We start from the raw sequence: 14,419 nt of genomic DNA on the forward strand, positions 1-14,419 counted from the left end.
TTGAAAGCGGCCACACCACTGCTGCAGAATGAGTCATTTTAAGTATTCTCCACCTTATTAAGTATAAGTTGACATCTAAGAATAGAAGCTGCCTGTGAACTGGTATTAAATGTGAAATTAGCTCATACTCTCAGCATGTCACATATACTTTTGTGCTATTTGCTGTGCTGATAGGCTTTGCATACCCAACAGGAGAATCCCTGAGTGTGTGTGACACCTGCGATAAAAGCTCCAGGATTAGGTTGTGTTGTGTACTTGTTGAATTGCTGGAACTCTGTTAAGTCTTCCTCTTAAGCTAATCCCTCAGTGTCTTGAAATAACATTTTACTAATGTATGTGAGACAGCCAGCTGGTTGGTTTACGGGCTGGAAGCAGCTTCGATGGTGTGACGCTTACAGATACTGCTCTCCTGTACCTATTTTTCAGAACTTAGAGTACATACTAAGAGCATGAACAGAGGTGTAACACAAGTACCGTCAGCTAAAAGAGATGTAAAGCTGATCTCTTGTCACTGGCTGGCTTTGCATCTAATCTCTTGTTGCACAGGTGGATTATATTGGTACAGATCGACAATCTTTCAGTCTGTACAACTGTCACTCACACTGAACATACAGTAGCTCCTCCAGCTCCACTCGTGCATTGCATTATAACCACTTGCTATGCTTTGTTTAGAAAAACCTTTATTTCATCCACAAAGAAACGAAACATTAGGTATGCTGTACTGTACACATGACACATGCAGTGTCCACTAAACTTCATGTCTAACAGCTTCTCGTTGAAGCTCAGGCACACAGAGACAATGCCCAGTGATCTCCTTCAGTAATCCTTTTTGTCCTTGGGATGCCCTTCTGAGGGTGTTTCCTGTGACTTTTCTATTCATATGACATGTGTGAGAGAGACAACAGTCTTGAGACACGTTGCATAATTCTGATAAATCATTTACAGTGTACGACAGAATACGGTGTAGTTATTGCAGCTGATTTCCCAGTGTTACTATATGTCTGCTAGCAAAGGACGGGAACATGAGATGAGGGTTTCTACACAATGCAAATATGACAGCGATCTCTTCACGGCCACATATCCCAAGTATTTATTCTCGTTGGCTGTATTTGTTTGATAACAAAGTCATCTCAGTATGTGCACTGGGACCAGAACACTTTGTTACCAGGCGTCAAGGCTGTTCATGATCATAGATCCTTGCTGAAATCAGACCTCCCTCGGGATGTTGGTCTCCCTGGTTGGCCCTGGGCTGCCGGAGAAAGCCAAAGAGCTGTGACTGGTCGGGCTGTGTGAGTGTGGGAAGAAAGAGGGGATGTAGGGAATGGCAGCCAGCAGCAGCGGGCTGGTCTGGGGGCTCTCTTCGGGGGGCAGGGAGATGACCACGTCATCCTGGTCCCACACGTGGAAGGCATTGTGGGCAAACGGATGTGGGGGAGGATGGCTAGCCATGCGGTGTGGGTCGTTGTCTTTGTCTATATCTTCATCACCAGGCGGACCCAACATGCAATCTAAAAAAAAGAGGCATAGGGTGATAGATTTAATACCACCAGTAACAAAAATATATGATGTGAGTGGCTGCTGAAGTGAACTACGCCTGCTACTACAAAGACAAAGCCCTAGATCAGTGATTCCCAAGCAGGAATACCCCAACAAGTACCTCTGCTAGTGCAGGAGAGTAGCCTGTGTGTAAGAATTGTGGAGAAGCTCAACCAATGAAAAAGATATGATAGATATCATTAGCTAAAAGTAAAGACTGAACTGTTCAAATAGTCAAATGTACTGGATAAATGGCAAAACAATAAAATGAATGGATGAACACATTTAAATAGCCAAAAGATATAGACGTTGTAAAAGTAATGGATCAATGGGACCATTAACAACCATAACATTTAATTTAAAATGAGTTCAAATGAGCACAGTTGGAACATGACTGAGGTGCTTGATGTGGTCTGACAGAGCTGTGGTGGTACATCAAAAAACAAAGACTGGTAATCATTTAAAAATGTAGTAACTGCATGCGATTAGACTTAATCTTGAACAGTGTATGACTATCCCTTGCCTTTGCATTATTATTATTAGACACCCAGATGTTCTATGTGTCTGTCTCATCCCTTCATGAGAAATTAGAATGATAATCCATACTGTACACTCCAAATGTGTATGTTAAATAATGGATTGACTCAAATAAAGATGTAACTGTATCATAAATGTAACATTTTCATAAAGTAATACCTGCTATGTCAATGGCCAGGTCCTTGATGAGATGTCCAACAATAGCATAGGCAACTCCAACCACTACCAGGGCAGCCATAAGCAGGTACAGCACTGCCTTTGGCAAAGGGATGAGATCCTTCACTGGGGGCTTGTATTGCTTGTACAGAGGGTCGTCTATTGACGTTGAATACGGGTAAGCTTGTACTTCATCAGTGGAGTTCAAACCGGTGAAATTATAGCCATTCATGTTGAGAGATTTATTATTCCAAATGAGAATGAATCCTTTGGGTTTTTTTCCTCTTCACTCAAAACCGGACCATTCTCCAAACAGCGAGTGATATTCCTTACGTGAAGCAGTCAGGCAAGAAAATCCGAGTTACCGTTATGGGAGAGCAGACAAATTCTGCAAAGAAAACAAGAAAAACATGTCAGAATAAAATAAAACGAATAGAAATAAGAACATTTTAATAACTTTGCTAATAACTTTCGACCTTATTCAGCAGCTCCAAATCCATCCAAATGTTAGGCTGAATGATTCCTGCTGGTGAAGTGAATCCCCCTGGTCTAGCAGCCGCAGGGTTGACGATCAGGTGCTTATATAAGGTGTTCACGAGCTGCTTCCTCCTGCTCTGTCCTTGGTGCTGAAGTGAGGCGCGCGCTCTGCCAGCAAGTTGTCAGCTGTCAAGTCTCAGGTCTCAGGACTCAGGTCCGCCCAGTGTGACCACTCGTCCCTCTGACTCTGCTGCTCTGCTCTCCTCCACATGCCTCCAACACGCTCCTGATCTACACAGGCTTACATGCCGCTGCCGCTGTGCCCTTAATTCCTTCAAGTTACCGAGAAGTCTCCTCGTAGGAAACCTAGCAACGCTTTTCCAATGCGTAAAGAGCTATTAGCACTGAGCCAAGTTCTTCAGAGTTTCCCTGATGTAAGGTGTGCGGAGGTGTGGGCGAGGGCAGACCTGGAACAAGAACATGCCAGGTTACATTATAATACAGCCTGTTACACCCACACCACAAACTACAGCTTGGCATCACCGCCTCGGGTGTAACACAATGAACTGAAATATTAAACTAATGGAATAACTCCCACATAGACCACTTTACCTGAGAATGAAGGTGAACCTGTAAGCAACACATACAGTGAACATCCACTCGTATACACATATTGTCTTAAAAGTGTGGGGTTTTGACCCTTAAGGTCTAACTCAATAGCAGCTGAAAATCTTGTGTTTGCTGTCCTCCAGTTGCTTAAAGGTGCTATGAAAGTTTTTGCTATTGCTACATAGCCAGCTTTAGCATCAACAGCTGTTCACCTACTTACTAAAAGCTTCAGCCATTGAGCCATTCAGATTGGACACTACAGTGACTCACTATCACTCACAAGTGGTATTATCAGATGGGACATAACTAGCTGGTTAGCATGCTAACCTCAGTAGAAGGCAACAATCAAGAATTAACATTTCTGTTGCTGTCCACTGGTGGAGACAGCTCTTGGTGAGTAAAGAAATGAAGTTTGATGTTAAACTCACAGTGTTTCTCCCAGAGTGGCAGGTAAACAGCTGTTAATGCTAATGTTGGCTACGTGGCGATAGCAAAAACTTACATACAGCACCTTTAAAGGTGCACTATGGTGCTTTATTGTTAACAAAAAGAAGTTATGTTTAGATTCCATGTTACTGACCAAAACACAATGTGTGTAACCCCAAATCTAGGCCCAAATCTAGGTTATATAGATATATCTATAACTCATTTAAAACCCTAAATTTGTTTATATGTAGCAGTCTAGCAGTTTTCTTCTTCCTTGCCTTTGTTAGTGTAATGTTACATTTGTTGTACATTATTGTCACCAGCTTACAGCTATCAGTAGAACAGTATGAAACCAACGGCAGGATGTGAATTGTGCGGTGACTCACTTTTAAAAACAACCTCCATAGTGTTACCAGTAGTCAGAAACTCCACAGGGTACCTTTAACCTTCCAGCTTGACGCAGTGATGTAGCAGTGTACTCCAGGGTGTGCCGAGTTCACCATGACATTACCACACCCAGCTGCCATGCAATAGACTTGAAATCTTCAACAAAAACTTTCTCCCACACCCCGACTAGTGGTCAGGGACCCATTGTTATAGGCAGTTCCTGCTGGTACAGCAGGGGCAGGGCAGGCATCACTGGACGCTGGAAAACATTTGTCAGGCCTGGGACCACCACTAAGGGCAGACCCACCAATTGTTTCATCACTAAAGCAGTGGTTAGATTCACTGGCTCACAGCCATCCCATTTAGTATATTCCACTTGACATGATCCAACTGGGATTCTACCTCCAAGTCCCCAAGCTGATTTAACCAAAATCTTTTGCATTGTGGAGGTGGTGAGCAAACATGCAGGTCTACAGTATCTGTTCATCTGAACTAAAAAGTCAGTTAGAATTGTCAGGAAATGACACCATTCTAGTTGAAAATGGTCTTGTAGCCTCTCTAACCTGCACATTTTGGGCCTGTAGCATCATTTGAGCTCTCATTTAAAATTGAAGATGCGCCTTTAACCTATCCCACAAAGGTTGCACCACAAATCCCAAATAAATCATAATCTTGTATTTTGGTGTAGTCAGAGGATCAGCATGTATGTCCCTGTTAAACACTTAAGAGTCCCATCATTTTGACAGCAATTCTAACTCACTGAGGTCATAATCCAGATGATTATTGTCACTGAAAAGCATCCTAATTATCTGAGTATTAGACTGCCTAATGTCTGGATGAGAGGACATGAGAGAGTGAGAGCAAATCCAGGAGACAGCAGCCCTCTTTCTTTCAACAGTTCATTTCATCTCATATCACAAGGGAACCATCACGCCAGCCTCCATCATCCCTGACAGAAAGGACACAGAACACACAGTCCATTTGGGTTGCAATTTGTCACAGTGAGTCACATCTACACATGCCCAAAAGATGAAACGCCATTGGTCAAAAAAATAAAAAATAATAAATGGAAAAGCAATTTTCTTATGTAAGCACCATGTAGAACACGCCTGGGCATCATGTAAGGCCAGGGATTTGCCGGTTCTTTAATTCCCTCCACTTCAAAGTGGCAGTGGCAGACATGCAATGAAGCTGGAGAGGATGGAGGTCTTTATCTGTCCAGCGGCACTGCCCACACCCACATCCCTCATGCCCTGATGGATTTAAAGAAAAAAAAAACAAAAAACCCAGAGATTATCTGTTCAGCCCCGAGAACATTTTGTGGGGTTCACTGCTCCTTAACTGTCCTGGACATGAAATGAGAGATGAAAGGGCAGAGTGTGTGTGGATACCTTCATAAGCACTCGTGTGTTTGTGTGTTAGTGCAAATGTGTCATACTTTTTAACTCCACCACATTCATTTGACAGATATGGTTACTGGTCTCTTTATAGATTTTACATTATAAACACATAGTGAGCTTATAAAATACAGCACCCAGTTAAATATTACCAGTGGTTTCCAGCCTTCTGAGGTTGTGACCTATTGCATAAAAGCAGCGTTGGGGTCTCTTGTCATGACGTCTGTGAGTTCCACTAAGGAACGGACTTTCCCTCGAAACGTCTTAGATGGCTACATCTGAATAACTGTCTAAGATTCATTATTTCACAGAAAAGCAAAGATTAATATGACGTGTAAAAAATGAAAACTTTTATGTAGCAGAAGTTTGTTTTTTCCTTGTTCATATCCCACTGAAATCACTATACCTAACTGTCTTAACTATATATTAACTAGCATCACAAGCTATACATTGATCAATATCAATCTAATATTAGAATATGTATGTAGTAATTTATCAGTTAAGACATTTAACTGCAGAACTTTCTTTACTTTTCCTTTTGATGCTATAAGTATGTTTTGCTGATAATACTTCTGTATTTTTACTTAAGTAAAATAAAAAAATAAATAAAAAAGAGTACCTACTCCATCACTGTTTGTTTAATATTTCCCACACTCTAAGTTACAATTGAGCTCTGGGGCACTTCAGTTTCCTTCTGAATATCTAAAGTCAATGGATTTCTTCACAGCACTGCCCACAGTATATTAAGATATTCAGGCTTCACTTGTATACTGTAGTAAGAGAGAATAAGATGCTGAGATCCCTCATAGTATCTGAGCTTCTGCTTAACTCAGTGCTTTTGCAGATGACCCTGTCACCACTGTTTCTGATTGACTCATTGTAATACAACATCAGTCTCACACAGGTTTGACTCTGCGACAGTCACTAAAAATGACATAGGATAATGCACTTCTTCTGACAAACCACAGTGAAAGATGCTGATTGAAACTAACTTTAAACTTACAAAATTCCCTTTAGTTTAGAGTTTATTTTGCTATTTAGCACTGAAGCTGTGGTGCTTCCCTGTGTTGTACTGCTGCTCTCTGGATCCCCCTAAAAGGCAGGACGTTATGAACCTGAGTTTTTCAAGGGAGGACAATTTGACATTTGTGACCTCTGATGGCAGCCCTGAGCATCACAGTGCAAATAGTAACATCAAGTAAGTCAGCATCCTCATACATTCCAGATTAGCATGTGTTGTAGTAGGATGATTTCAACAGTCTCCCCATGTATCTACAGTGTATTCCACAGGTTTCTTCCAGATCCTTTTTCTAATTTGTATCTGCATAAAAATGACTCAACTGGGAGAGGCAGCTCACAATTTTTCTTCTCAACAAGAATTATCGTGTCAAATATTCCACATAATGTGCTTCTTGGACTTAACAGAGTGACAATGTAAATAGTCTAATTACTATGCACTAAAATCTCATCTTTTCACTCCTGGTTTGACTGTTGGTCTGCAAAATATCTAAAATCTCGTTCACAATGTGCATATTTCTGCCACGTAATTGTTGTTGTCTCATACAACAAAATGCCTCACCAACAATATGCTGCTATTTTTAGCAACTAAAGCTCAACTCTCATCTTCTCAGTTGAACTTGTGATAATGGAATGAGTTAATATAAATATCAGAGGTCAAACTGCAGTAGAAGGATTTACAGTGAAATCCTCACCCAACCACAACACAGCAGCTCACAAAGAGACGCATTTTGATGAGAGAGAAGAAATGTTGACTGAGGTTACAGGGGTGGTGTTTAGCAGGAATCAGGAATCAGGATTTTTTTTCACTGAGGATGAAATAACAGCTGGCAAGAAAGGTGTGGACTTGCACTTCACTCGCCTGCGGACTCTTGAAACATTTAAATAACTTTTATTTATTCAAAGCTCTAATCAACATCTTCGACCTCTGGCAAACCATGCAAAGTTACAACATCTTAGTGTTAGTAGTAAAGTAGTAGTAGTAAAGTGCTACGAGTAATCACCATGGTGTACCTAATGATAAAAGCTGTAAGATGCATGAATTATACAGTGACAACATTTGTATAATTGGGTCAGATTTAAAACAGAAAAGCTTCACAAGCAATTCCAAATCAGTGGTGGGAATTTATGCTTTGTTGCTGTAGAATTACAGTATTAACTTTGCATACATCAGTAACCATCAGCAAACCTGGATCTTGACCTCATTCAAATTACTCATACTTTGCTACAGTGAATGGTAATGACAGTCTATACAATTTTTTAAAACTTTTTCTGTACAACTGTGAACAGGGAGCTGAAAAAGAAACCACACTGTTGTGACTGCGAGTAGAAAAATAGCCCTCTTTAAGTTCGAAAATCGACTTGAATTAATTACACTTCACAACAGTTCACAAGTTTGGTGACAAGCTTGACTTGTTCTTTCTCTCAAAATAATCACTCAATATATATTCTACAAACCTGAAAGAACACAAACATTGCCTTTATACAGATGACACTTCATCCAAACTATCTGGAAACTGCTTGTGCCTTATTACAGAGTTGACATGTGAGTTGCATTTCTGACAGAGTCTGGCTGTGTCTGCTGAGACGTCCCATCTATTTGTCCACAGTGAAGGACTGCAGTCCTGTGATGGCTCTGCCCAGGATCAGAGCGTGAATATCATGAGTACCTGGCAGAGGAGACAACAGGTATCAAACAGGGTGAACAGTGAAATACAGGGCTATTGGTAGGGATTAATATATTCCCCCATAAAACTATTCAGAAACTAAGTAATTACTAAAAGTAATTTAGCTAAAATAAGTTACATAATCTGCTGAACCTGAATCGAACTTCACAATGCACTCACACTGGTATCATTCCACCTAATATGCACTGTATTCATGCAAGTCTCATCTGCAACTAAGCCAATTTTAAACCCAGTTCTCTGTTCTCAAACATGCAGGACAGGACAGGTTTACTGCTCCTGCTCCCTCCCCCTCCCCCTCCTCCCCCTCCTCCTTACCTTCGTATGTGTTGACAGCCTCCAGGTTCATGACATGGCGGATGATGTGGTATTCGTCTGAGATGCCATTTCCTCCCAGCATGTCTCTGGCCTGCCTGGCAATGTCCAGGGCTTTACCACAGCTGTTCCTCTTGAGCATGGATATCATCTCAGGGGCCGCTCTGTTAAGGAAACATATAAATGGTTCTGAACTGGAAGAGTACAGGGCTTTCTGTATATGTGATGTGGTAGACTAAAGGCTGATGGACTTCATACTTTACAGTAGAGGTGACCATACGGATAAGTTCTCAAGATAAACCCACTAACATGTCAGATTGTTCGGATCTCTAATGTCACATCCCAGTCACAAATTATGACACTACTTCTGTCAGGCTCAGCCCAATCATGTGACTACAAATCGATTTTTTAAGTTTCACATTGTACAGTTTGAGGACACTGCTGAGAACCATCTAAGGGAAACCTTTTCCCTTCTCAACATGACAGAAAGAGGTCAGAGAGACCATGTGATTTGATGGATGGGCCCCAATACCATGTCACATCCCATCTAATACGCTTCAGTTAGAAGGTAAAGTTACTTTTTCTCATTGATGAGTCTTCCTAGCTGCACACACGACTGCAGGCCAATGGTTATCTCTGTCAGCATGTCGGCCATTTTCTTCTGCATCAGCTGATTCCTCGCCAGTGGCACGCCAAACTGGATTCTGGTTCAGAGAACAACAACAACGCTGGGTTATCCTCATGTTTAAAACAAAAAAGGATTCTGCATTTTGTTGAACAAATATAATTCAGTAAATTGAACTGTGGTATACTGCAACAAGTAAATATCTTAACTTATTGAGTTGTTCGAACTTAATTAGTGGAGCTCAGGACGTTTGTGCAAAAAGTGTGAAATCTGACCTGTCGAGTGTGTACTGACGAGCTGCGTGGAAACAGAATTCTGCAGCACCCAAAGCACCCCACGCAATGCCATAACGGGCATTGTTCAAGCAGCCAAAAGGACCCTGAAAGCAACAAAAGGAGTGTGATGAGCAGTTACTCCTGTGTGTAGTATACAATTTTAAGTATACCATTTTATTCCACATTATGCTACAAACACATCTGAAACTATTATATACTATAAGTTGGTGACTCACCAACTTCAGTATATTATAAACAGAACAAAGATATACAGTGACTGAGTATCGACCATAAACACATTACTACATCAATAACATATATTGCTTCACTCCGCTCACCCCGAGGCCGGAGACTTTAGGCAGCAGATTCTCCTCGGGAACCTCAACCTCGTCCATGAGGATCATACCAGTGGCAGAGGCTCTCAGGGAGAACTTTCCCTCGATCTTAGGTGTAGAGAGGCCCTTCATGCCACGCTCCAAGATGAAGCCACGGACCTTCCCGTCATCACATTTGGCCCATACCACAGCAATGTCCGCCACTGGGGAGTTGGTGATCCTAAAGGTGGAAGTAAAGGAAATGTCAGGGAGACAGTAATTTTTTCTACAAGTGTGGAACATTGACACTGTGATGTGTCAATGTGTTGGATTTACATTTGTCAGTGGAACATTGAACAGACCAGTTTTTACCAGCTACAGAAAACATACTCTAACCTGTTTGAATATTTCTTGCGATACAAAAGGTTAAAAAGTAATTAAGATTTAAAATTGATCAAAAATAGAATGAGTCGGTCCTGAAATCATCAAGCGAGACGCTTGTAAACCTTGATATGTGTTTTACCCAGTACTTTAACTGTGAAGAGCGCCACCATGTGGACAACTAATGACACATCAAGACCTGGGATTGTCCAACAGAAATATTACACAAAATTCTTAAAAAATATATCAGCTCTAAAATACAATTGTTGGTTGGTTGTTGTGCACCATGTAGTTTTCAGATCATTTATTCTTTGTGACCAGATACAGTCAGAACAATTGGGTTGTAAATAAATCTGACTAAAGTGTTTCTGTTATGTCTCTTATGTCAGTGAAATTTGAATTCCTCATCAGTTCCCCCTCTAATGAGATGCTATTTACTGAGAGATTTTCCCAAAAAGCTTCTCTATTTTTCACATATACAGCACACTACTCACCAGGTCTTTGAGCCGGTGAGACTATAGGTGCGACTGGACGGATTGTATTTGGCTCTGGTCTCCATGCTGCTGGGGTCACTGCCATGGTTAGGCTCCGTCAAGCCAAAGCAGCCCAGGATCTCTCCGCGAGCTGGGAGTGACGGATAGACAGAGGAGGTGATTACAAGGCATCAACAACTCAACCAAGAGCTCAGTCACTTTGCAGAACAGAATTTAAAAACTCATTACTATAAATCATTTCAGTTTTTACTCATCTGTCATTGACTGATAAACTGACTGACAATAAACTGTTGACAGATAAATGTTGTTGCTGTTTTCTCATCTTACCCAGCTTGGGGAGGTACTTCTCTTTCTGCTCCTCTGTGCCATAGGCGTAAATGGGATGCATGACCAGTGACGACTGCACACTCATGACTGAGCGATAGCCGCTGTCCACTCTCTCCACTTCTCTCGCAATCAAACCATAGGCCACATAGCTTGTCCCAGCACAGCCATAACCTTTATATCAAATGCAGGGAGAGGAGTTACAAGTCTCTCAAAAACAAACAACTAATACAGGTACAGTGTGCAGATGACTAAAGTCCACAAGGCATTTATGTGAGAGAAATTTGGCAGTTGTAAAATAAAAGTATGGTGAAACTTTATAACGTTACAACAAAATGACACAATAAGCACACTGTGTTTCATCAGAATGATATGTACCTTTGATGGTTGGGCCCAGGACACCCATCTCTCCCATCTCTGACACAATTTCCCTGTGGAATACTGAAAGACTATGACAATGATTGTTGCGCTCATTACGGATCAGACCTCATTAAGAGACATTGTCATTTGGATAAATACTCATAGACATGTAAATTGTACATTATGTGTGAATAAATAAATGAATTAATTTGAACTAATGCAAAGTTTTTTACCTTCATCTCTGTTTGCCATCAGGATGCGAGGCATAAGTTTCTCTTGGCAGTAGGTCCGAAAGGAGTCCCTGATCATGATCTCCTCCTCCGTCAGCTGGCCCTCCAGGTCCAGAGCATCACGCCAGTTGAACTGAACCTTAGCTGTCAGACATTTAGAAGAGGAACAATTCAAAAATCTTAAAACCATAGTTTGAAATATGCTCTGGAAAGAGTTTCAATTTCAAAAATGTTATCTAGGATTAACAATTTTATCAACACCTACGTGCTTTGGACTTCTGCTCAGTCTTCTCTGCATCTGTGAAAATACAAACCAGAAAAATGATAAATATCATGCAGCAAGTGTAAGGATTTAATTTGTGACTGAGGGAAATACAAATAATATTTTACAGAGTTACAGCATTTTTTTCATCTAAGGTACATTTAGGTGAAAAGGTCAGAGAGCAAACCAAAAGCAATTAATCCACCTGGTTCATTTCATCATCACTATTTATATTTGTAGACATCAGTTCCCAGTCCCTACACAATTTGGTTTTATGTTTGGTTTGTGGAATACAGTGGTCTGATATGTATTCAATACAGCATAATGGTACATTTAATAGTACAAGGTGTTCCCAGGGAGGTGGAGAAGAGGAAAGATCACCCTGACCTGCAGATTCTTAAAGGTCTGAGGAAAGAAAATGTGTTATCTTTCTAGGTTGGCTAGGGAGAGAGCAGAGACAGGCACACCATTGTACTACTGTGCAGATGGGAACTTTGTTGACAAGGATGAGCAGCTCAGATAATTAAGTGTTTTCCTAGAAACTGCTGTAGTTATGTTTCAGCAATATTTTGGAGTTAGACCAATCAGACAACCCTGTGTGTAACTGCTGACCAATCAGTAATTCTGTTTCCACTTAGGAGGAACATGGATTGAGAGGATTAAAAGAACATATCAGAGAAGAGTTTTGTTCCACAGACCCTTTGCATGGCAGATTTGTACACTCTGTTACTGAATGAATAAATATGTTGAGTAATGCTGTATTAAATTTCTTGTGCTCTTTTGTCCTTGGCTGTTTCCTGCTGACATACTTCAACAGAAAACAGCTGTTACATCTGTGCATTACTATGAGTCATTATATCGAAGACTCACCAAAACTAATGCTACTAACTGCAGCTCAATGCTCCAGAGATGAAACGGATGGAAAGATTGCACTGTGGGTGGTGGGCCATCCCTTTATACCATGTTACCTCTCTGGCTGACATGGTGTCCTTGTACTTACCCCATCTGGCAGGTGCTGCAGTTCCCTGTGTTCTGGAGGCTGAGATGATGGCACATCTCCGTGGGTTGACCAGGAGACGGCACACAGCGCTTCTCAATGCCATGATGGATATTAGTCTATAAAATAAAGAAACTATAATTGACTAAACTGGTGACTTACAATTCATAACACAGTTAGTCGTGTAGTAGCTTGCAGTGGAAGTCGTGGCAATAACGTTCACACCTCTCTCTCTAAACTGGAAAGAAGATCAAGAGTTGATCTGATCCTCTGCATTAATCTTGAATCAGTGTCTGGATGCATGATTAACATACGTTATTACACATACTACTGAACTTTGTGTGAATGTAGAGCTTAAGAATAAGAAAATGTTAGCTGTCAGAAATACCGGCATAGTGCTGTTAACTGCTATTAAGTCGGTGTCATTCTCACCAGCCTTTGCTATACTCTTCACTGGAATATATAATGAACAACCTGTCACAATAAACGGATCTTAGTCCACACAGCCAACCGGGTTTGGTATGTTGCCAAGCTCAGCAACCTCAGCTAACCAGTGTGGCGTTAAGTAACTTTACTGTAGCTGCAAGCTAACAACGCTAGCTCACGATAGTTAGCTAGTAATTTGGATGTTAGCGACATAATTTCCGAATGACTATAATAGCAATGTGCTCTGTGAACTCTCTGTGGTGACCGTATGAATTGAAAACCATAGCGGCAGTTGTATAAGGAGCTCTTACCTGTGTAATGTGGGACAACAACCCTTGTCCTTATTTCCTTTTTATGCCTCTCAGGTTGCAGCGACACTCCACGTCAAAACACAACCTGACGTCATCACGTAAAGCACTCCAAGCTGAAGGTGCCATATTGAGTGTGGCATCATCATTGAACCCATTTCCCAAGATGAAATGATCGTCAACTCCTCTTGTTCAAAATGAATGATTTTTTCTATATGTAGACAGTGCATATCAAATCTGAGACTAAGACATAAATATATGAATTAACTCGTTGTTTGTGGCCATTCGTCATCACTAAAGATGGCTGCCATTTGAGGATACTTCAGCCACTGCACAGGGCCCTGATTGGCTCACTGGCAGGGGAGTGAATATTGGAGGAGTTTGAGTTCCCAGAATAAAAATACTACAGTTCCAAGGAAGGGTCTGAATAGCTGCTAACTTCCCATAAGGTCATCACCTTCAACCCAGATAGTAAACATAATGATTTCATATCTTAGCAGTCTATTGAACCAGACCAGACCAATTCAGATACAGCTACAGTACAAATTTCACACTTTAGGTCAGAGTCAAATATTCTCTATGACAACAAAATACATTTTATTTTACTACATTTAGTACAAGTTATCAGTTACATTGCAGATATGATTCAGCATATGGCCAGCTCAAACAACATAATACATTCCTCTACAGCAGTATGCTAAATAGCTCAAATTGGCTCCAGCTATACCAGCTGCTGACATGTCCAAAAGGCACTCCAGTGATTAGTGATATAGTATTGCACTTCTATAAGGTTTATGGATGTGGTAGACTTTAAAATGTATCAAAAAAAAAAAAAAAAAAAAAATCAAAGCTGAGGAGGCTGCAATACCTGACTTTGAGTC

The 14,419-nt window shown here is 41.0% G+C and overlaps 1 protein-coding gene across 1 annotated transcript; it reads right to left on the reverse strand.

Moving 5' to 3' along the window:
- Window positions 1-7,418: 7,418 nt before the first annotated feature.
- On the reverse strand, window positions 7,419-13,636 carry gcdhb (glutaryl-CoA dehydrogenase b). The gene is made up of 12 exons (XM_018698689.2): window positions 13,542-13,636; window positions 12,808-12,923; window positions 11,811-11,843; window positions 11,549-11,689; window positions 11,334-11,396; window positions 10,959-11,129; window positions 10,632-10,761; window positions 9,781-9,997; window positions 9,443-9,546; window positions 9,121-9,246; window positions 8,546-8,706; window positions 7,419-8,212 (listed from the first exon to the last, which is right to left on the reverse strand). The coding sequence occupies exons 2-12, from the start codon at window positions 12,908-12,910 to the stop codon at window positions 8,139-8,141; spliced, it is 1,323 nt and encodes a 440-aa protein (XP_018554205.1). The 5' UTR covers window positions 12,911-12,923; window positions 13,542-13,636; the 3' UTR covers window positions 7,419-8,138.
- Window positions 13,637-14,419: the final 783 nt, after the last annotated feature.

The sequence above is a fragment of the Lates calcarifer genome, linkage group LG11 (genome assembly GCF_001640805.2).
Source record: "Lates calcarifer isolate ASB-BC8 linkage group LG11, TLL_Latcal_v3, whole genome shotgun sequence".
In the NCBI taxonomy this organism is placed as follows: Eukaryota; Metazoa; Chordata; class Actinopteri; family Centropomidae; genus Lates; species Lates calcarifer.